Source organism: Mytilus galloprovincialis, chromosome 12 (assembly GCF_965363235.1).
Source record: "Mytilus galloprovincialis chromosome 12, xbMytGall1.hap1.1, whole genome shotgun sequence".
NCBI lineage: Eukaryota > Metazoa > Mollusca > Bivalvia > Mytilida > Mytilidae > Mytilus > Mytilus galloprovincialis.
The window spans coordinates 48,460,184-48,484,408 of NC_134849.1; the positions used below are offsets into that span (position 1 = coordinate 48,460,184).

At 32.8% G+C, this 24,225-nt stretch overlaps 1 protein-coding gene and 1 long non-coding RNA gene across 4 annotated transcripts in view; both read left to right on the forward strand.

Moving 5' to 3' along the window:
* LOC143054058 (extracellular sulfatase Sulf-1-like) overlaps positions 1-24,225 on the forward strand; it is a 68,486-nt gene that overhangs the window by 31,066 nt on the left and 13,195 nt on the right. For all 3 annotated transcript variants that reach the window (XM_076226922.1, XM_076226921.1, XM_076226923.1), the window contains 7 exons: positions 2,121-2,271; positions 2,697-2,872; positions 5,346-5,474; positions 6,239-6,304; positions 12,945-13,104; positions 20,345-20,528; positions 22,786-22,860. In XM_076226922.1, the coding sequence (XP_076083037.1) occupies positions 2,121-2,271; positions 2,697-2,872; positions 5,346-5,474; positions 6,239-6,304; positions 12,945-13,104; positions 20,345-20,528; positions 22,786-22,860 (941 nt within the window). The remainder of the gene's footprint in view (positions 1-2,120; positions 2,272-2,696; positions 2,873-5,345; positions 5,475-6,238; positions 6,305-12,944; positions 13,105-20,344; positions 20,529-22,785; positions 22,861-24,225) is intronic.
* LOC143054059 (uncharacterized) lies at positions 13,805-15,956 on the forward strand. Its single transcript, XR_012971553.1, has 2 exons — positions 13,805-14,500; positions 15,708-15,956. It is a non-coding gene; the product is annotated as an uncharacterized LOC143054059 (long non-coding RNA).

Sequence of the window (24,225 nt, forward strand, 5' to 3'; positions counted from 1 at the left end):
TAAAGAAAGACAAAAAGTACAAAATCGAAGATCAAAGGTGACCCAAAATTCTAAAAAGTTGTGCCAAATACGGCTAAGGACATCTATAGTTATCTATAGTTTAATACTGTTTCTTTAATTATTCATTCCTTATTTTATTTGATTGATTTTGTATATACATTGTATATAAGATCATATTTATTTGCTCAGTGTATGTTTACTTGTGTTAATATGTCTTTTGATTGAGTTAAGGTGGCTCATGGGTACAAAAATTTTAGCAATATTTTAAACCTTTATTTTTTCATTACAAAATTTATTTATTACACTATCAGTTAATTCTTTATGTTATGGTACAAAATCAACCCATGGGATTCGGTTTGGTCCCAGATGACTTTTAAAATGTTTATATCATTGAAAAAGCTCCAAATTATCTCCCTTAGGTGCAAAAATGCCATTTTTTGGCATAAAATTGGAAATATTTTTTTAACTCATCGGTGACCTATATTTTTTATTATTGTTTTCAAATAAAACGGTGACCCCATTTTTTTATTTCATTTTTCTTTTAAGTATATGATTAAGTTGTACATAAACTAAATAATTGTAAAATTTAAATTGTACATAAACTAAATAATTGTAAAATTTAAGCGATTTCTGTAGTTAGGTTATTTTTTTATTTCGATATAACCTCTATTTCTACTATTAGCTCAACAGAAAAAAAGACATCAACAAAAATGTATGCTTCTTCCGAAGGCAGATTGTGAGCTTAAATGAACGGTGACCCCATTTTTTTATTTCATTTTTTTTTTAAGTATATGATTAAATTCATTTATAAAAAAATATAGCAAAATCCTGTATTAGAAAAGAAATTTTATTTATACCCAGGAGCCCCCTTAAGCCATTCCAATTGATATTTTATAGTGTGTCTTTCTATGTTGTGATGTTACACTATTGTTTCAGTTAAAGGTGATGGTTTGGTACTATTATAACGTTTAAACCCGCTGCAATTGTTTGCATTTGTCCTAAGTCATGAATCTGGTTTATTTTTATAAATCGTGACTTGGATGGAGAGTTGTCTCATTGGCACTCATACCACATCTTCTTATATCTATATAATACATGTTTCATAATAATACATTTAGTAAGTTTGTAATATACATAATGTAACAAATGATTTATCAATGTATTAAAATAATGCATTTCATAGGTTTATGCATTAGCATGTGTAATGAGACCCCAGCTTCCTGTATCCCATGTTGAATTAATGTCATTCTGTTCTGTTTTGTATAATAGATTTGAATCTCAGTATCTACTGTTGCCTCTAATTTATGATCAAACAATTTACTGAAACAAACTAAAGTTTTGTAATATATCAGATAAAAACACTGATAGGTGACCTATACACACAAGTAGAAGATTTTACAACAATCAGTAACTATTGCTATAAATGTGTCAAATTTGTATGAGGACTTTCAAATAAAAATAGGGAAAAAGTATGGAAATGTATTGTTCATACCAGTGCAAAAAATTGTTTATCAACAAACATCTGGTTTTCACAATCATGATGATATTAGATAACAGGGAAAACAAAAATGTTTGTCTGAATTTATGTTGTACAGCCAGTACTATAAATCAAAATAATTCAGACAATGCTAGTTAAGGTGGTACCTAACACTTTAACTAAAATTGATTTGGCTCGTTTAATTTTCTTAAAATTTTAACACAGTATTTACTTTGACCCTTTAACAAAAATATATAAAATTCAAAAATTTTGAACCAACTGTTTTATCAGAAAAATTACACTGGTTATATAGCAGTTTGACAAACGCTTATTTTGATCATTGAGAAGCTTAATATTCCCTTAACAACACAACGTAATTAAAACGTTTAGCTGATTTTACAGAGATCTTCCTGTAGTGTTAGGTACCACCTCAAGGAGATGTTGGACATCAACCCAACAACAACTAAACTGGAAATATCTCCCATCTTAAAGTCAAAATTAAGTCTTCAACATTAGCTTTTTGTATATACTTAAAGCTTAAAATTCCATGAGTTTTTTTTCAAATTTTATTTTTCAGGACACCAAGTTGGAATGTAGCCCAGCTCAAAATTCCATGAGTTTTTTTTCAAATTTTATTTTTCAGGACACCAAGTTGGAATGTAGCCCCAAATTATGATAAACAGTATTTATTAAAAGTAACAGGTAAAATGGAACCTATTGAACAGAGATTCACTGATGTTTTACAACAGAAAAGGCTCCAAACTTTACAGAGTGTTGACGATTTAGTAGATAAGGTATTAGTCTTCAGATACTTAATGTCTTTATTAAACAAATTTCAAAGTTGCCCAGAAAAAAGTAAAAAAATAATAAAAAGTGTTGTTCTGTTTAAATTGCATGTTAGGACCAACCAAGATGGATACTGTTACTATATTTAATATTTTAATTTAAATTCTGTTTGAAACCTTTGTTTCACACCATTATTAACTAAACATCCAAGTTAAACAAATTTACAAAATATATGCCACCAATTTAATTTGCACTTGCTTATTAGAACAAATAAATGCTTTATTACTCCTTTTCATATTCAAAACATTTAAATACATTATTCAGAAATTAATGCAAGGTTTTTATTATTGCGAAAAATGCAACAGAGTTGTAAAGTTGGAAAGTATGAATGGTTTAGAAATAGACTAATCGTCTTATTACTATATTTATACAGGTATGTAATGAGCTATGGATGTTAGGAGAACTTGACAATACTTATATTTTGTACACATCAGATCATGGATATCATTTGGGACAGTATGGGGTGATTAAAGGAAAGGCTTTACCATACGACTTTGACACTAGAGTACCATTGTACATGAGAGGTCCGGGAATATTACCAAGGTCAAAGTAAGTTTGTAATGCTGTGTAATTAATCAGAACAAACCAAAAATGTTAACTAATTTAGAGATAAGAGAGTAAAGAAGATCTTAAGATATATATATTAAAATTAGGTATTCACAACCTTGTTAAATTGCCCATAAAACACACATTTGAAGAAAAAAAAAATTGCATTAAGAAATTCTGTCTGGTAAACCAACCAAGACCTTACAAAAGATATTTTGCTAAAAGATACCCTAAAGGAATATGAGGAAATATCTTATAGGCCCAGACTGATATAATACTTTTAAGCTCACCTGTCCCAAAGATCTTCTCCTCTGAAACTAATTAATGAGCCAAATTAAACCTAACTTGGCCTATATATTCCTTAGGGTATTTAGTTTTAAAAATGTATCTGATGACCCCGCCAATCATCCAAGATGACCACCATGGCTGAAAATAGAACATGGGGGGTAAAATTCAGTTTTTGGGATATATCTCTGAAACTAAAGCATTTAGAGCAAATCTGATATTGGGTAATTATGTTCACCAGGTGAAGTTCTTTCTGCCCTGAAATTTTCATTGTTGGGTTGATGCCTAGAATTTGGTAATTTTAAAGAAATTTTTCAGTTTTTGGTTATTATCTTGAATATTATACTAGATAGAGATAAACTGTAAACAGCAAAATTGTACAGCAAGCTATACATGTTAGTAAGCATGATCAAAAGTGTCAATTGATCCCTTCAGGAGTAAATTTTTATGCCCCACCTACGATAGTAGAGGGGCATTATGTTTTCTGGTCTGTGCCTCCGTTCGTCTGTGCGTCCGTCTGTGCCTCCGTCTGTCCGTCCGCCTGTCCCACTTCGGTTAAAGTTTTTGGTCAAGGTAGTTTTTGATGAAGCTGAAGTCCAATCAACTTGAAACTTAGTACACATGTTCCTTATGATATGATCTTTCTTATTTTAAAACAAAATTAGACTTTTGACACCATTTTCATGGTCCACTGAACATAGAAATTAAAAGTGTCAGTTTCAGGTTAAAGTTTTTGGTCAAGGTAGTTTTTGATGAAGCTGAAGTCCAATCAACTTGAAACTTAGTACACATGATTCTTATGATATGATCTTTCATATTTTTAAACCAAATTAGACTTTTGACCCTATTTTCATGGTCCACTGAACATAGAAATTAAAAGTGTGAGTTTCAGGTTAAAGTTTTAGGTCAAGGTAGTTTTTGATGAAGTTAAAGTCCAATCAACTTGAAACTTAGTACACATGTTCCTTATTAGTTGATCTTTTTACTTTTAAGGCCAAATTAGATTTTTTACCCAATTTCACGGTCCATTGAACATGGAAAATGATAATGCGAGTGGGGCATCCGTGTACTTTGGACACATTCTTGTTTACAATGTTTTTTTAAATTTTTGTAATCTTTTACAAATATCTTCTCCTCTGAAACTACTGAGACAAATTAAACCAAACTCACAATCTATCAAAGATGTGTCTGATGATCCGCCTGCCAACCAACATGGGCGACATGACTAAAAATAGAACACAGGGTTAAAATTCAGTTTTGGTTTATATCTCTGAAACTAAAGCAAAGTATAATGGTTGCATTTTTCGTTTTTGTCCTTTAAAGTCAGTTTACAGTTTTTCGTAAATTTTTGTAATCTTTTACAAAAATCTTTTATGAAACAACTGAGCCAAATCATTATAGATAGAGAATGTTCAGTAAAGTTAGATCTACAAATAAGTGAGCATGACCAAAATTGCCAATTGACCCAATAAAAACAAAAAAACAGAGAATTTTGTCATGAATTCTATTTTTGTCTTTGATATTGAAGTGTGTCCTTTGTTTAATATGCACTGCGGCATATAGATCAAGGTGAGCGACACAGGCTCTTGAGAGCCTCTAGTTCCTGAAAGCTATGAGTAAAAAAACCTTAAGAAGTCAAATATGTCAATTTCAACATGCTCATACACCACATGTATATTTAGTTTTAAAAATGTATCCGATGACCCCGCCAATCATGCAAGATGGCCACCATGTCTAAAAATAGAACATGGGGGGTGGGGGGTAAAATGCAGTTTTTGGGATATATCTCTGAAACTAGAGCATTTAGAGCAAATCTGATATGGGAAAAAAATGCTGAATTTTCCCTTTCTGCTCTCTAACTTTAGTTAACATGAACCAAACGTTATGAAACTTATACACAATGCTTATTACAAATGTACCACAAAATACAGACCAAGTGTGAATTTTGGTGGCATCCTTTTTACTGTTCTAGAGGAATGCCCTTTACAATGTTGAAATTTTGTTTCCATTGTCTAACTTCAGTTTGCCTCAACCAAATATTATGAAACTTATACACAATACTTATTACCACAAAACTCTGATCAAGTACTTAATTGGGTAGCATCACTTTTATTATTTTTCAGTTATGTCATTATTCAGCTTGGTTTATATAATTGCTTGTTATGCTAACTGTTATTATTTATGATTTCAGAATATCTAACATGGTTTCAAATATAGATATAGCAGCAACAATTTTAGATATAGCTGGGTTAGAAATACCACATCATTTTGATGGAAAATCAATTCTGAGACTTATTAAAGCTTACAGGGATCCTCAGAAGTAAGATATATTTCAGAGATAAAAGATTCTACTTCCATTTTAACATTTGTCAGTACAATTTGCTTCCTATACATTTTTTTTTAGTTAATAGTGACATCTTAAAACAAATATATTTATGCCATAAATAATAATATGAGAAGATATGATATGATTGCCAATGAGACAACTGTCCACCAAATAAGGAGAAAGTAAACAACAATATTCACCATAGTGAACAAGACACATACTGTACAGGTATTTTTGAAAGATCCACGACTACCAAAAAGTAGAGCTTATTAAAAGGTACAACTATAAGCCTCATAAAAATCGCATGTTAATCACATTGATTGTTCTAATTATGGTCTCTAGCTTTTAATGATAAAGTGTTAAGAACACATCACTTTCATATATTTATTTGACTATATATACTTTATTAATAATTTCACACTATATACACCTTATCGCTATTTGTCCGCCATTAATGGAGATTACACAGGTTCCCGTACAATTTTGACGTCATGATACAAAATATCTGACGCCACAATGGAAAAGTGATTGTTGTATGACGTCAATAGTTCAAGCAGTACTCTGGTCAGCCGAGAATAGCGATAAGGTTAATTGAAACATTCATACAGATTCTGTTAATAATGGAAATTGATATGACTTAATTTATTTTTATAAAAGCTCATGAATACAATGTATATGTGACGTTTTATCATACATAGGTAAACCAATGAACAAAGCAATATTCTTTTTGTTAAACCTATTCCTATTTTCTATTCTAGTGTTGACAGTAAAGGATTTGTAAAGACGAGGAAGCCATGGGGTGATACAGTCCTGTTAGAAAGAGGGTAACATTTCTAGACAGTTCTCTATTGTTTGTTATTTTACAGCCGATTCCATTGAGTGTGTAGCCAAAGGTAATATCTTTGGTTAGCTTGCTTGCTAGCTGAACCCTGAAGTCATTGATAGGTAAGGTATACTACCCTCCTTTCGAAGTAGCCTAGTCCTTAAGACAGATAGATTGGTTATCTGTCAGACCAGTCATCTTTTAAAGGAAGGTAGTTTACCTGACCTAATAATGACTTCACAGTTCAGCTAGTAAGCAAGCTAACCAAAGATATTACCTTTGCCTACATACTCAAACGGCTGTAAGTTTTTGTAAATGCTAGGTGTTGTTGATGGATTGATGAAAAAACTTTTCTCCAAAAAAATTAAAATATTGGATTGCCAGTACAGAAATTACCTATCTTAGAGTGGTATTATCAGATACTTGTTAGGCACAATAAGAACTACTAGTTGTTTCTTCTTGTTATGATTCTAAACCCATCTTGCACATCAATCTCAACGTCATAAGTAGCGTGACGTTACAATACATACATAGCGGTACCGCGAACGTCTAATGAACACAGTCCTGAACATCCTGGGGGCCCGCGAATGATAATTTAAGTAATAAATAAAGAAAAATTCTTAAAATGAAATAACTATTGTCTCTCAAATGAAATAAAACTTTAACTATTTACACTTTAACAGTCTTTATGTTTTACGGAACGGTTGAATCCAACTTTTGATTTTCTCCTTGGCATCAGTTTTTGCTTTTCTAGTTGAAGTAATAGTATTGTCACTAGAATCACACGGACTATCTGTTGATAAGAGTTCAAGTGGATATAGCTTACTTATCGGTCTAGATGTCGTACCATTTTTAGTGCGTAAAATGGCAGACCTACAAAGTCCATCTCTCCCATAAACTAACTTAACGATAATCGCTATATTCCACACTGTCCTTGGGGTATCATCATGAATCTGTACAATGTCGCCCACTTTAATGATCTGGTTGTTATTTCCGGTGTTTCTATGTTGTTCCCTGAGTGAAGTGAGATATTCTCGTCGCCATCTGTTCCAGAAGTCGTGAATAATGTGTTTTTGAACACTAGATTGTCTATTTGCTGTATAATGTGTTAAGTTTTTTACGTTCTCCTGTTGTAATTATTTGTTCCTGAATACGGTAAAGTTTTAATCCGTCTTCCATAGAGAAGATGAGACGGTGTAAGCGGTTCATCATCGGTAAGGTCCGTTGATACGTGGGTTAACGGACGATCATTTAATATAGCCTCTATCTCGGTCACAATTGTCTCTAGCACTCTAAAAGTAACTAGTGCTCGTCCTAACACTTTCTTTATGCAATTCTTGGTCAAGCCGATCAATCGCTCCCACCAACCACCATACCATGGTGCACGCTTCGGAATAAATTTCCACTGAGTTCCATATATGTTGAGTTGTTCCTGAATAGTAGTAAATTTTGTAAGCATTTCAATTTCCTTCGCTGCTGCGGTATATGTTGTACAATTGTCAGACATCATGATTTTTGGTAACGATTTGCGGCTGGTGAATCTCCTAAACGCTAGAATGAATGTTTGTTCTGTAAGGTCTTCAACGATTTCCAAATGCACAGCTCTAGTGTTAGCGCAGGTGAATAGACAAATATATGCTTTACTAATACCGTTGCTTTTTGTTCTCACATTCAATGCTCCTGTGAAGTCGACACCGGTTACGGTAAACGGTGGTGAATCATTAAGTCTGTCGGACGGCAGTGGTGGTGGTTCGGGTGTAAGATAGGGTCTTCCTGTAATTTTACGGCAAGTAACGCAATTACGGAGTATTGATTTCACACATTGTCGAATCGACGGAATCCAGTAAGACTGGCGAATAAATGTCACTGTACTTTCTAATCCAGAGTAATATTCCTTGCGTGTGCATCCATAACAATTAATTTACAAAGTCTGTCTTTGTTCGGTATTAGTACTGGAAATTTAGCTGATTCATCGAAGTCGAAGCAGTCTGAATTTCATTGACACTAAGATTTCCTGTTAGTTTGTCATTATTTCTACAGTTGTTTATGAATCGGTACATGTATGCTGTTATACGCAAAAGTTTTTGGTATGAGCTGTAGCTTTCTATATCCATAATGTTACTTATTCCTTCATAAGATCTGATTTTCTGTTGCGGTTCACTAGTTGATTGTCCTTGCTCAATTGTAGTGCTAAGAATGTGTGATTCTTTATTCTTCCACTGTGGCCAGTTTGATTTGTCAGTGAGCCATTCGGGTCCTTTCATCCAAAGATCCAATTTTAAAAATTTCATTGCAGTTACTCCTCTCGATAGCATATCTGCCGGATTTGAATCTGTCGGACAGTACTTCCATTGGTATTCTTGAGTAATTTCGTTAATTTCCTTCACTCGATTACTAACGAAAACGGGTAATTGTTTCTCAGTAGTAAGCCAACACAAAGTTATCTGACTGTCACTCCATAATGTGACGCTAGTAACATCCAAGTACGATTTCAAATGCTTGACGAGTCTTGCGCCTATCAAAGCTGCACTGAGTTCTAACTTCTGGATTGTTAACTGTTTAAGAGGTGCTACTCGATTCTTTGACATGATAAGTACGGTTTCTTTTCCACTGACTAAATATGCGCATGCACCATAGGCTTTCAAGCTTGCATCCGTAAAAACATGTAATTCTACATTGTCTGATTTTTCTTTGAAATACGGTCTATTAATCTCCAAATGTGAACATTCATTAATATCTTGTAGTACACACTTCCATTCTGTTGTAATTTCAGATGTAAGAGGTTCATCCCAATTTAATCCTTTCTCCCACAAAGTCTGCATAAGAATCTTACTACGCACAGTAACTGGACCAATAAGTCCGAGTGGATCATAGATTTTCGATGATTGTCTTAAAATCTCTCGTTTTGTCAGACGTGTATCTTCAATATCGGTGTATTCCGGTTTGGCGAAAGTAAGTGTGTCGTTACAAGTGTTCCATCTCAATCCAAGCACTTTTATGAGTTCATCTTTGTCTAATACGTTGTGTGAATTTGCGCGGTCTCGCAAAAGTTGAGAATTTGAAGCCCATGAGCGCAAGTTAAATCCTGCTCTAGTGAATAAGTCTCTTGCTGTATCAAAATATTTCAGTAATGCACTCTCTGTAGGAAAACTCGACAGTATATTATCAACATACAAATCTTTCATTAAAGTGTCAGTATATTCACAACGGTTCTCTCTCAAGTGTTTTTGTAGAACGGAATTCAGTATGAATGGCGATGAAGTGGCTCCAAATAATACAGACTTAAATCGGTAAGTTGATAGTGGAGTTGATGGGTCTGTTGGTGTATCGAACCAAAGGAAACGTGTGACATCTCTATCCTGTGTCTCTAATCCAACGTTCAAGAACGCCTTCTCTATATCAGTAGTAACGGCAAATTGGTGTAAACGAAATCTTAAAAGAATGCCGACTAAGTCATTTAAATTGGGTGGAGTAGTCATCAAACAATCATTAAGACTAGGCGATTCTGGTGTTACTTTACAACTGCAGTCGTATACGACCCTAATTGGTGTTGTAGTTGAATCTTTTCTCACAGCATGATGCGGAATATAGTGTATTTTGCTAGTTTCATCGGTCTCATTAGTAGTATCCACTTTTTCTATGAAGCCCCTTTTCTCCTGCTCTGCCATTATTTCTCCATATTTTTCAAGTAGTTTGGGTTCTTTGCTAAGTCTTCTTACTACATTTTCTGTCCTTCGTTGTGCAATGGCTTTATTTGTCGGTAACGTAGGGTGATCCTCTTTCCATGGTAACGTTACAAAATATCTGATGTCATGGTAACGAATTTGTTTCTCTTCATAAGTCTTTTGAATATCTATCTGTTCTTCTAACTTTGTGGTGTCAATTTTCTCGGTAGCCAGTGACTCTATTTTCCAAAATTTCTCCAAGTCGTACTCATCGGTTTTTGTTGCGATCATCACGTTCATCATTGAAGCTCTCTTGTATCCATCTGTGTCAGAGTTGTGTGAATGTAGCGTTCCAGACAACAAGTATCCGATTTTTGATTGAACAGCTGTCGGTCCTTCGCCTCGGATAATATCATTCTGAACAATTGACCAGAAGTAATCAGCTCCAATTAGAATAGAAATTTCAAAGTTTTCATCTGCTGTTACTGGGTGAGCTAATTTGATTCCTGACAAATATGTAAGTTTTGCTGCTTGGCGTACATAGGTTCTCATCGGTGCTGCTATCTCTGAAACGATCAAGACTCGAATCGGCAGTTTACCATCTGTAGTTATGAGATATACCAATCCTGTTCTCAAATGGCGAATTTTAGTACTATTTGCATTGTCTCCAAATCTGGATAGGTTAACGCTTTCAGTTCCAGTAGGCTTGAGTTTCAATTTCTCGGCTAATTCCTCTGTGATAAATGACCGCTGTGCACCTTCATCAAACAATATTTTTGCATCAAGTATTTCATGTTCTGCACTTACTGGGTTAATTGCTGTCTTCAAAAGTACACGATCTGGCGATTGTGAGTGTAAAACAATGTCTGGTTCCTCCGCGTTGTGTTGAATTGTGCCTACGCTTATATCCCCTGTTGGTTTGTTGTCTTCATTTGTTTTAACATTGTCTTTGCAAATGCTGGTGTGATGACGTTTATGACACTTGTTGCAAGTTTTTGTAGATTTACATGCGGATAAGCTATGGTGTCCTAGACAGTTAAAGCATAAGCGGTCTTTTTTCACGATTGACATTCGGCCATTGTAATCAGATACTTTAGTGCAATTAACAGACGAGTGTGGCTCCTTACAGTACGCACAGTGTGGCTTGGGTTTAGTGTTACTTGCGTTTGTATTCTTGTTACCTCTATTTCGATTACTAGAATTTGTATTTGTCAGAAAGGCGGCGGTAGCTGTAGGGGGTTCTAACTGTTCTGACGTTTTTCCTGCATCCATAATATAAAGTTCATCGAAAATTCCACGGCGTAATTCATTCAGTTGTAAATCTGTAGATCTATATTGTCTGGCAAGATTTCTGCTGATTTCACCTGGTAGTTTGTTCATAATAATGGGCACTAAAAACGCTCCGTATGTGTCTTCACTTTGACCTAATGACTCCAAACCTCTAATGTGTATCTCAATTTCATCGTAGTAGTTTTTCATGCTAGATATCGTGTATTTAGGGGCTGGTATATCAACTAGTGCTTGCATATACTTCTGTCTTATTACATGCGATTGTCCATATCTTTCTTGCAGTAAAGAAATAGCTTTCTCATAATTTGCATGTGTAAGCGCAAACCCTGTGACGGTTTTCAATGCCTCATCATGGAGTAGTGACTTCAAATAATTAAATTTCTGAACATTTCCAAGAGTAGTGTTTTCGTGAACGGATGTCTCGTATGAATCCCAAAATGACTGCCACTGCATAATATTACCATCAAAGGTAGGAAGATTCAATTTGGGCAACTTGTTGTACTCATTTACTCTAGTGTTACTACGTGAAAACTGAGTTTCCGGTTCACGGAAGTTTGAATTACATGTATTCTGTTTAGTGTATCTCCCGGGTTGAGCATAACTTTGTTGATCATGAGCGGGTTGAGCATAACTTTGTTGATCATGAGCGGACTGGGCATAACTTTGTTGATCATGAGCGGGCTGAGCAGGGGCAGAATGAGAAGGGCCGCTATAACTAACGAAATCTTTTGCATTTGTATTGAGTGCGGATGTATTGACAAGAATGAGCTTTTTTATTTGCGTTATTTTTCCATCTAATGTGTAAGCATACTCATCTGAATCGACGATCTCGGCTTCTACTTCTCCTTCATCAAGATTTTCTAGAATGTCCTCATTTAATTTTTGTAGTGTCTCTTGTTTCTTCAACAGATTGTTCACAATTTTAGTTAACTCTTCAGTGTTCACGGGCTCATCTCCGTCGTCTCGGATGTCCTCAAATTTCTTCAAAAGTCGGGAAATAACACTTCTGTGTCCTGCACGTATCGAACGTAGTTTGGAACTCATCTTGGTCCTTCGGCACCAATATCTTAGAGTGGTATTCTCAGACTTGTTAGGCACAATAAGAACTACTAGTTGTTTCTACTTGTAATGATTCTAAACCCATCTTGCACATCAATCTCAACGTCATAAGTAGCGTGACGTTACAATACATACATAGCGGTACCGCGAACGTCTAATGAACACAGTCCTGAACATTACCTTTTACATGGATCATGCGTAATGAAGATAGCTAATTTTTTTTTTAACTATTTTATGTGTATACCTTGACAAAGGCTTTAAACTTAGAAAATCATAAATTAGTTAAATACTCTAATATTATCTCCCCTTGACCACTGACCCTTTCCTCATGCATTTGAACTATTATTATATGTTTCTTTAATCACTCTGTAATGTTTATGTCATGTTGTTATCAATGTTATGCTCTTAATGGGTCTTTTAATTTGGAAAATAAAAATATTGTAGTACCAGAATTTACCAAAGAAAATAAGGTTGCAGTGTGTAATATCTGAGATTTGAGCTTAAAAATACTGTAAAAAAAACAATTATGTTTATAGTATCATATGCTGAAAGATCTTTTTAAGTTTGAATTTATGTATTAATACATACATGTATTTGTATTTTCATCTATGATAAATGTATTTACAGCAAAATAACTGGGAAGAGATATAAAGATATGATGAGGGAACAGAAGAGAACATTTTTAGAAAATCCAGAAACCCGTTTACTATATGCCACACCTAAACAGAAACGAATATACAAAGAATGTGCTAAACCTGAAAACCAACCTCCATGTAAAGTAAATCAGGTGAAGAATATTGTGTGATCAAGTGGACAATATATGACAAGAACTCTATAAAAATTTGGTGTGTCTAAAGCAAGGGTCCAGAAACGGTCATATATGCCAGACATAACCGATTCGGAAACTCAAAAGTCCTAAATCATTATTGGGATTTAAGTCAAATTTTATTTTTCAACAGAAATAATTTCGGTCATTTCGTTGAGATTGAGTTTCAAATCGCCATTTTGAACATATTTTTGTTTTGCTATTGATTTTATGTAATTAAACTGCCACTCCAGTAAAGTGTTATAATCCTGAGGGCCCTCCTAATAACTGTATTAATGCCTTGGGGAGCTATTGGCCTATGATCGCTAATCTCTTTACCTGTGTTTTTAATTCACACCTGGCTATTAATCACAAGCTCCGAACTAATATTATAAGGAAATTAAAATTCCATACCAACTGTCTTCATTATTTAATTACTTTTCAGCTAAGACAATTGTCAATTATGATTTAAAATTAAATTAAAACTTGATTTAATTTACATAGAAAAAAAGATTTTTTTCACTTCTAACGCACGTGCTTTGTTTACTATGTAATATGCATGCCTGAAATTCTCTTCTGCAGATTTGACACTAAATCGTAAATTTAAAATGATTTTTTGCTACATAAAGCAAGTGCAACTATTTTCATTAATATACACTATTAAAGGTAAAAATATTAAAAAAGCTGATGTTTTCCTGTGAATTTGATAAACAAAACTATTCCTGGAAATGAGTCTAGAATTGTTCGTTTTAGTATCGTCACATTACATCCAGTTTGAATTGCGGCTTCAGAATCTAAAGAAACGTAAGCGATGACTGAGAAAATTACCATTTTGAGTCATTAAAATCATTTTATTCTTAAACTGTTGCCTTCCCTTAATTGCTCTTGATCGATTTTAGGAAAATGGTAGGATAAATCATGAAGTAAACGCGATGCAACAGTGAAACAAGTTTGTTGAACTACGAGTATGAGCATACTCATGCAGTAATGAGATTTTGACAATCTGTTTTTGAAAAGGGGCATCAACTTTTAAGTTATATGAAAATAGTCCAAAATTAGGTGAAAAAAATTCCAGATCTTTGGTCTAAAACACTGAATACCTTCATCAGGAACACTTAAATTGAAATATTTAAAAGCCAGTGTTGCATTTAAACCATGAGTATTATTTAATTGGTTTCTACTTCAAATATTACAGGGTATTTTGCCATCTTCAGTTTTTAGGACAGAAATCCTTAACAAGACTGTTTTTTTCAAAAAATAAGGTAAAACAAATGTTAATTGTCACTTTTAAAGGACATTTTTTGTGTTTGTATAAAGCAGTTTAATATTGTTATGGAGAGAAGAATAATCTTAAACTGAGCCCTAAAAAACAAAGGAGGTAGTAATAGTGTTGTTCCGATGATCGGAATAAGTCGGAAATCAGTTGGTTGAGCCTAGCGATGTCGATAATCGATTGGGGTTTTGTTCAATCGATTGTCGTTTAAGTTTCCGGACCTTTAGCTTATCAACTTCCGGTCCGTTTGCGGTTTGCATTTTATATGCGCAGTCAAACAAATAATAACAAAAAATATCAGTCGATGACAATAACAATGTCAAACATCCTATAATTAAAAGACATAACCAATTTCCTTCTTTATAAACGTGACAAAAGCATTGACTATAAATATATACAGATTGATGGAATGTTATTCAAAATTAATAACTTTGTATGAAATACTTTCTTTCAATACCGGCTTGTTACTTGAGAGCGTTCATAAAATCCTTCTGATTTTAGACAAAGTAATTTCTTTGCTTCATTAGAACGTGTTGCAAATTGCCTTTTATTAATGTTTCATCCATTTGTAGCATCAAAAACATCATATTCCTTTCCAAATTGCTTGTCAGACATCGTTTATTTTTGTAAATTTTCTGAAATTTGTCCGCTGTTGAAAAATATAAAAATCACATATCGGATACGGTTCAACTATGTAATAATTCTGCATTCTTGCAATTATAAGTTCAGACTCACGAATGACACAATTTACAGAAAAATAATGATCACAAAAGTGAATAAAAACATTCTACGCGAATTTACAGACATTGGCTTAAACCCCTTTGTTTACTGTATATATTTCAATGCAAATGCATTGTTTTATTTTTTTCTGTTAATTTTAAATTTCTTAAAGTTTAAAACTTTATATATCTTTTCTTAATTAGAAGCATTCAAATGTTTATACAGCTATGTTATTGAAATTGTAATGTGAGTTACACCATTGAAATTTAGAAAAGTTAAGTGTCACTGTTGGTAGTTAATGTTGTAATTATGGGATAAAATATGTTCAATCTGAATCTTGATTCTTATTAATTCATTGTTTTAATTGCTAAATAAAATATGAAAAGGAAACAAAAGATCAAATATGAATATATAAACTCTGCAATGATATGGAATATACAGATAAGACATGTACAATGAGACTAAATGCATGATTTCATTTCAAAAAAGTGCAAGGTATTATGATGCGATTATAACCGATAGTCGGTTGGTTGCTGTCAACCGATTGTAATAGATAATCGGTTGGTGATTTCAACCGATTATCCAACACTAGGTAGTAAAACAGTGTACACTAGGATAAATATGAAAAGAATTTTGCAGGCCTACATTCTTGGAGAATGAATTCAGCACAAACCATTTATACTTTGTGTGTGTTGAGTGGGTGTTGTTCTCAGGACAATCATTTGTTCAACATTAATAACAAGAATGATTTTTTTCCCAATTATATGCAGGAACTATTTTTGAAATCTCAATTTTGTATTTAAAGTCATAAGAAACCTCAAATTAAAAAAAATAATTCATATGTTTTTTTATAACTCAATGAATAGTTTTCATTGTAAAACTTATGTACATATACTTTTTTCTGAATCTTTAATTTGTTCATATTTAGAAGAAGTTTACTTTATTTTAATAGATGCATAGTGACCTCAGTGTGACCCATCTCGTAAAAATCTGGTGATCGCAATACGCATGGATGTCCCTAAAATAAACTATTATCTGATTGAACATGTTATACATGTGCTCAATATCCATGCTTTTTTGTTGATTGTTGACAAACAGGTGACAATAGTTAAACTTTAGCTTCAAAACACGAACTTAAATTACCTGCCATATTTTCACAACAACCATACCAATGGAGAAAAAAATTGACGATTATACGAAATTTATCCGATAAAAAAATGATAAAATCGTGCACAGAAGACTAAGTTTATGATGTTTGTATGCATTGGTTAAGAATTGGAATAACATTATTTTTCACCGGTCACTTGTTTCATATGACTTTGATAACAATTTATTACAAAAAATTCCAAAGCATACCCCCCAGAAGATCATGATGAATGCCTTTATAAAAGATATCATTAATTAAACATTATTGTATGTTTAAAGACTTACAAAATATAACATATACATACATGTTTTTGTTTGTTTCAATAATCAATTAAAGAATAGAAAATAAAGTTTCGCTCAGATATACAGATTATAGAAAAAGGATTGAGAAAAAGGTGACAACTCCACATCCCCCAACAAAAACACCCACGCCCATCCTTTTCATTTCTTGATCATATTCCAGAACAATTAGAAAAATAATTATAAGGTGCCTCCTCAGTCATCAGGTCCTGGTTCAGCTTCTGGGCTCTTACTTGAGGAGTAAGGTTGAACCATTGTTTATATCTCTCATTGTTTTGGACAGGTTATAGGTAATTTAAATATGTACTTCCTAGATCTCTACTTTTTTTTGTGCCTGAATTTTCTGACTCTTTACTTTGTTTGTCCTTTGTATTTCTTCAGTATGGGAAAATTCTATTTAAAATATATAAGTTAAAGCTATAAAAGCTTTGTTTGATAATATTGTAGTACCCTGATGTGTCCAAGTTTGAATTGCAAGTTAGTATGGAAGTGAAAGAAATTAATTTAATTCATAAATACTAAATATTTAAATCTGATGTTTCTATTGTCATCTGAAATGAATTTCCTTAATCAATGAGAGGTTAATAAATTTGTTTGTATAAAATATAAGATGGCATGTAAAATTTATTGTTTGTCAACATCTAATATTGATGCAGATAGATAAATAAAACAAGTCTCTGCTTTTACATACCACGAAACAAGATGCTTTTTTGAAATTGGAAAACATGTTGTTCAGCGACCAGCTAGTGACTTGGAAGGCTCTAATCTTAAATGAGTTGAACAGTTTTGTTGGTTCCAACTACTTCAACTTATTGAGGTTTGACTGTACTTTGAATATTAATGACAAATATACCTAAATGTCACATCTTTCTCCAGTACTATATAACAGGATGACTTTCTATTTAGTTAGCAAGTTGGCAGTGTTAAGCACTTTTCCAATCTATCTGATACCTACTTCCTATTTCCAATAATTTGAATTACAAGTTGGGGTATGCTAAACACAACAAACCCCAACTTATTCCTCCACACTATCTACAGAAAGTTCACTTTTTACCTTGATATCTTTAAAAAGAATCATATTGTATGAACATTTTAAGCAGTGATTAGGTCCTAGTTAAAGTCTCATATGTTTTATGTGTGACTTGACTGTAAGTGTTGCTCTCCAACTGTTGCAATTTGTTTTACCAAATAAAACCATTCAACTGGTGAGAAATTTACACCAACTGCTGTTGAAAACAAGTCAAGTCCTGAAAGTGCAAGGCTTTAAATAAAGCATACTTACAATCCTAAAAGACTTAAACTCAACTTTAATGACATTATGAATATGAATATCAGAATGTCTTTGCATAGGATGGTTGTAATTGCAGTGGCGTAGCTTGCCTTCTGTTTATACCGAGGCAGGGGGTCAGCCCCCCTGAAGCTATAGAGGTTTTTACAATTTGAACAAGAAACAATCGTTAAAAAGTGGCTTTTCAATCACGGTTATTTCATCATAATAATGTTAATTATATGCCTTACTATCTATACACAAAGCTATGAAAATAACAAAATACGTGAAGGTATCACATTATATACAACCAATGAAAAGTCAGTTTCCAGACTTGCTAGCAGTTACAGAAAGCAGAAACATATATATATATATTGACATACTGTTCCCAGCAGAAAGCCAGCTCAAATGCATAATGGCTCCCAATATGTTTCCAATCCGTAGAACACTCTAATATAGTTGGTTGTACCTAACACGTCATATCACAAGAAATCATGACCTTGCTCGGTGGATAGAAGAAACCTGTACAAAATGTTCAATACAGAAAAAAAAAAAACAAACGCAAATATTAAAGTTTATTTGTAATAAGTTTTGTGATGATCATTTATTTGGTTGTAGGTCACGAATCAACTAATTATAGATAATCACCACAAAATGACAGCTGGATTGAACAAACGAATTTCAGGATAAAGTAGGAGAAAAACATATGCTACATGTAAAGTGTAGCACGGCACTTGTTTTAGTGGTGTATTCCTTCGAAGGTCTTGAAATTACATATTGAATGATTTTTAACTTTTTTTTCCTCATGATGAACATGACAACCGGCAAATAACTAACATTTACTTTATTCTGAAGTCTTCATTATAAATGAACAGTATTTGGTTGATTTTTTTTTAAACTGACATATGTATTAACTAACAGACATATTTCTCTGGAATTAGTGATTCCTTTAAATATTTTAAATTCCCTGCTTGTGAAAACGTACTATGAATTTAAAATAGCGAGAATAAAACTTGAGAACCACAACTTATAAATTATTTTCTGTGCACTATAATATATAAATGCATATTTTGTTTTGTTTAGTACCAAAGTCAATGAACATAGTCGTAGGGGAACATGTCAACGGTTATAAATGAGGGTTTGAATGCTTAGAATGGGATTATCAAATATTTATTTTTTAATCATTATCGCCCATAATTTGATTTTCCTTTATTTTATAATTTAGCACCATTTTAAATCCATATTCTTTTAAATTTAAATTAATTTCAGGGCCGACTTTTGTGTTTTCTTAAAACCTCACCCAGGCCCTCATATACTAGAAATTATTCTGATACAAAATTAACTAATTTACCTAATTCAATGGTAAAGTGATTTGATCGGGTGACTCGTGAGTTGCATCCTCATCTATTCTACTCACTGTTTTCGCTTGCAATACGGTAGGACAAAATAAATCTGTTGTTGATTTCTTTTTAATCTGACAAACTTGAATTACAGAAAACTACCGTAAAGGGTATTTCCAAGTAGAGGAGGGAAAATTAATTCAAATGTTCCCATAAGTCTTGCATAATTCGTAAAGGGTATGAATCAATAACCATGCCAACAAGACATAACAAGTTACTACATTATTGTTAAGTAGCCAGTTTGCTGCAATAATCATTTAAAAAAAAAATACAGAGAAGGAAAATATTTTTTTTTCCGAGGCAACTGCCTCGGTTGCCTCAACGTAAGCTACGCCCCTGAATTGTCATTCAAAAGGTAATAGGTAATTATTTTTGAATTGGTAAAAAATGTCAAAATGTAAGTTTTGTAATTATTTCTTTAGAATGGGATTTTTCTATTCATGCTACATAACTCACTTTAGATTAATCTCTTAAATACATTGTGAAATATAATCATAGCTTAAATATGTTCTCTTGTAGCTATAAAGGGAGATAAGATCAATATTTCAAAAGATCATTATAACTTATGGAAACTTATAGGCGATGTATGTAATGTCACATATATTTTTTACTGAATTTATAACCTGTTTAAGTTCAAACTGATGTCCAATTGTAATGAATGTAAAGATTTGAAAAAAATAAGATTGTATGAAAGCTTAGTTGATATTTTTGTAGCAATTAAAAGATACGTACCTATCAGCTTTCAATTGAAAATCACAATAAAACTGTGTATAAAGATTCTGTAAATCATTTCATGTTTAAGGATAATGCAAGATCCTCATGGGGGGTCAATGTTGTTAAAAACCAGCCTCACCATTTTCATTTAATCAATACAGAAGTGTTAAAGTCTAATAGTGCTATGTATAACTTCTATAAGTATGGTTTTTTATATCACCTTGCACTTTCACCACTTGACAGTTAGTTTTAATTTCTATCAGTTTGGTTTGATAGTCAAATTACAATGATGAGAATTTTGATAAACTGCAAAAGGTGAAGAGCATCACTTACTGTCAAGTCACAGTATTATGTAAAACAAAATATCTGAATTAATTATAAAATATTATTTTTGCTCTTCAGAAGTATCAGTGTATAAAAGACCCAAAGAGAAAGCTTCCTCGTCTGATGAAGTGTCGTCCAGGGGATGAAACAAAAGATCTCATGCTGAACGACAATGGACCACCTTGTCATTGTAAAAAAAGGAGGAAAAGAAGGAGGATAGCTCGTCTACAAAGAAAATACCTACAAACACAGATGAAAACCAGTAAGTAAAATAGTGGCTGGAACAGGTCATATGTCTACTTGTTGTCTTATGATCTGACAGGGATTTTTGTTTTGTAGATTTTCATTGATTTATATAGATAAGGAATCCTTCACCCATACTATGTATGGTCCCTCGAAAAGTTAGTATTATTTATATGCCCCAGCCATAGCAGAGGGGGCATTAAGTTTTAACCTTGTTCACCTGTCTTTCCATATGTACATCCCAAAATTGGTTTCGGTTCTCTTACTTTAGTTTGTCTTACGAAATGTTATGAAAGTTTGAATTTGGGTGGCATCACTTTTACTGTTCTAGAGTTATGCCTCTTTCCAATTAAAACAATTACTGAATTTTTCATTTCTGTTTTCTTATTCTCTAACATTAGTTAGCCTCAACTAAACAGTTTGAATAATATACACAATGCTTATTACCATCATACACAGATCATTTTTATACGACCGCAAAATTTGAAAAATTTTTCGTCGTATATTGCTATCACGTTGGCGTCATCGTCTGCGTCGTCGTCGTCGTCGTCCGAATACTTTTAGTTTTCGCACTCTAACTTTAGTAAAAGTGAATGGAAATCTATGAAATTTTAACACAAGGTTTATGACCACAAAAGGAAGGTTGGTATTGATTTTGGGAGTTTTGGTCCCAACATTTTAGGAATTAGGGGCCAAAAAGGGTCCAAATAAGCATTTTCTTGGTTTTCGCACTATAACTTTAGTTTAAGTTAATAGAAATCTATGAAATTTTGACACAAGGTTTATGACCACAAAAGAACGGTTGGGATTGATTTTGGGAGTTTTGGTTTCAACAGTTTAGGAATTAGGGGCCAAAAAAGGGCCCAAATAAGCATTATTCTTGGTTTTCGCACAATAACTTTAGTTTAAGTAAATAGAAATCAATGAAATTTAAACACAATGTTAATGACTACAAAAGGAAGGTTGGTATTGATTTTGGGAGTTTAGGTCCCAACAGTTTAGGAATTAGGGGCCAAAAAGGGACCCAAATAAGCATTTTTCTAGGTTTTCGCACCCTAATGTTAGTATAAGTAAATAGAAATCTATGAAATTTAAACACAAGGTTTATGACCATAAAAGGAAGGTTGGTATTGATTTGGGGAGTTTTGGTCCCAACAGAATAAGGGGCCCAAAGGGTCCAAAATTAAACTTTGTTTGATTTCATCAAAATTGAATAATTGGGGTTCTTTGATATGCCGAATCTAACTGTCATGACTGTATGTAGATTCTTAACTTTTGGTCCCGTTTTCAAATTGGTCTACACTAAAGTCCAAAGGGTCCAAAATTAAACTTAGTCTGATTTTAACAAAAATTGAAATCTTGGGGTTCTTTGATATGCTGAATCCAAAAATGTACTTAGATTTTTTATTATGGGCCCAGTTTTCAAGTTGGTCCAAATCAGGATCTAAAATTATTATATTAAGTATTGTGCAATAGCAAGTCTTTTCAATTGCACAGTATTGCGCAATGGCAAGAAATATCTAATTGCACAATATTGTGAAATAGCAAATTTTTTTTTAATTAGAGTTATCTTTCTTTGTCCAGAATAGTAAGCAAGAAATATCTAATTGCAAAATATTGTGCCATAGCAAGATTTTTTTTAATTGGAGTTATCTTTCTTTGTCCAGAATCAACTTAAATCTTTGTTATATACAATATACAATGTATATTCACTTTTTACTACCAACTGATAAATCAAAATAATCTTTACCATTCAGTGATAACAAGCAGTTTTTTTACATCTTAATATTTTATGATGTATTTAAATGAGTAGTAATTGTTGCAAACTCCATTAGAAATTTTAATTGAGATTAGTTTTGGAATAAGGGAAAGGGGGATGTGATTAAAAAAATTGGGTTCAATTTTTCTCGTTTGAAATTTCATAAATAAAAAAGAAAATTTCTTCAAACATTTTTTTTGAGAGGATTAATATTCAACAGCATAGTGAATTGCTCTAAGAGAAAACAAAAATTTTAAGTTCATTAGAACACATTCATTCTGTGTCAGAAACCTATGCTGTGTCAACTATTTAATCACAATCCAAATTTAGAGCTGAATCCAGCTTGAATGTTAAATGTGTCCATACTTGCCCCAACTGTTCAGGGTTCAACCTCTGCGGTCGTATAAAGATACGCCCTGCGGAGCATCTGGTTTGTCTTGCCTTGACTGAGTTAAAAAGCCCTTATGAATTGAAAGCCAGTGTAAATAATTTCTCTGTATTTTTTTGTATATTTCAGGTAATTTAAGGTCGAGTATTAAGAGAAAGAAAAGATCATACATTAACTCTGTAGATGAAAATAGTGTTCCTCCAGGTACAGTATTTATTATGTTGTCACATCGTAGGTGTCATCATCATGCTATGTCAACTTTCAAACTTTTTCACAGTTTATATGTTAAAGTTTATTATTAGTTCAGTTTAATGGGAAATACTTATGATTACTTAGTGATATTTGATATGCAGTTGTTAAAGCTTTTGCACATATCATTTCCATGGACATTTTTTGGCACAGTTGTAGTCTTTTGAGTTTGTAACTTTTGCATAGTATACATTTTAAAGTTTGTGATTAGATAGGTCTATTGGGAACTCATTGATAACTCAATGATATTTTGTATGCAGTTGTATAAGCTTTGGCATATTTCTTTTCTATGGACTGGACTTTATTTGGCTTTGTCCCCTTAGTCATGATAGTCTATTAAATTTAAAACTTTGGAATTCTTTATACATGTTATAGTTTGTGATTAGGTCAGTTAAAAGGGAACATCTTATGATTAGTCAATGTTGCTTTCTGTGTCATTTGGTATCTTGTGAATAGTTGACTCATTGGTAATCATATCGCATCTTCTAATTTTTAGTTTTATACCTTTTCCTTAATAATTTGTTTTTGATGCCCAATCCATAGCTGAGGGGGGCGTTAAGTTTTATCCTTGTCCATCTGTACGAAGGTAAGTACGCTCAAAAGTTTGTTTCCGTTCTCTAACTTTAGTTTGCTGCAACAGAATGTAAGAAACTTATACCAAATGCTTATTACCACAAAACACAGATCAAATTTGAACTTTACAAATGAAAAATTAGTGAATTACTTTAGTTTGCCTCAACCAAATGTTATTTAACTTATACACAATGTCTATTACCACAAAATACAGACCAAATTTGAATTTTGGTGGTGTCACTTCAACTGGTTGAGACCACAATTATATTGTAGTGCATTTCTTTTAGAACATAAATGAAAATTAAAAAAATCCCACCTGGGCTTTCTCAATGAAATTTTTACAGTGTGTTGTAATACTTTTGGGACAAATTATATCAAAATTATAGAAAACTTCATCGGCTCTAACTTAAAATATGGACAATTTTATGTTTAGGGCGTCTTGAAATCTTTTGACAGCTTCCGAAGTGCTAATTTTTAACCTTTTTCAGCTGAACCAAATCACTACTTTCCTTTAAAATTCTGGACCCAAATTTTTTACAGTGTCATTTCACCCCCTACTTGCAATTTAAGGCATTAAAAATGGAGAAATAAATTTGGAAGGGTATAAAAATGGCAAGTAACCCAATGTCATCACTAGGGACTATATTCATGGACAACAAAAAAATCAAGGGAGGACAATTGTGGTCTCTGACCTAATAGGATAGAAAGAGTAGACCAATCTTAAAAACAATTGGTATTACCAAAGCT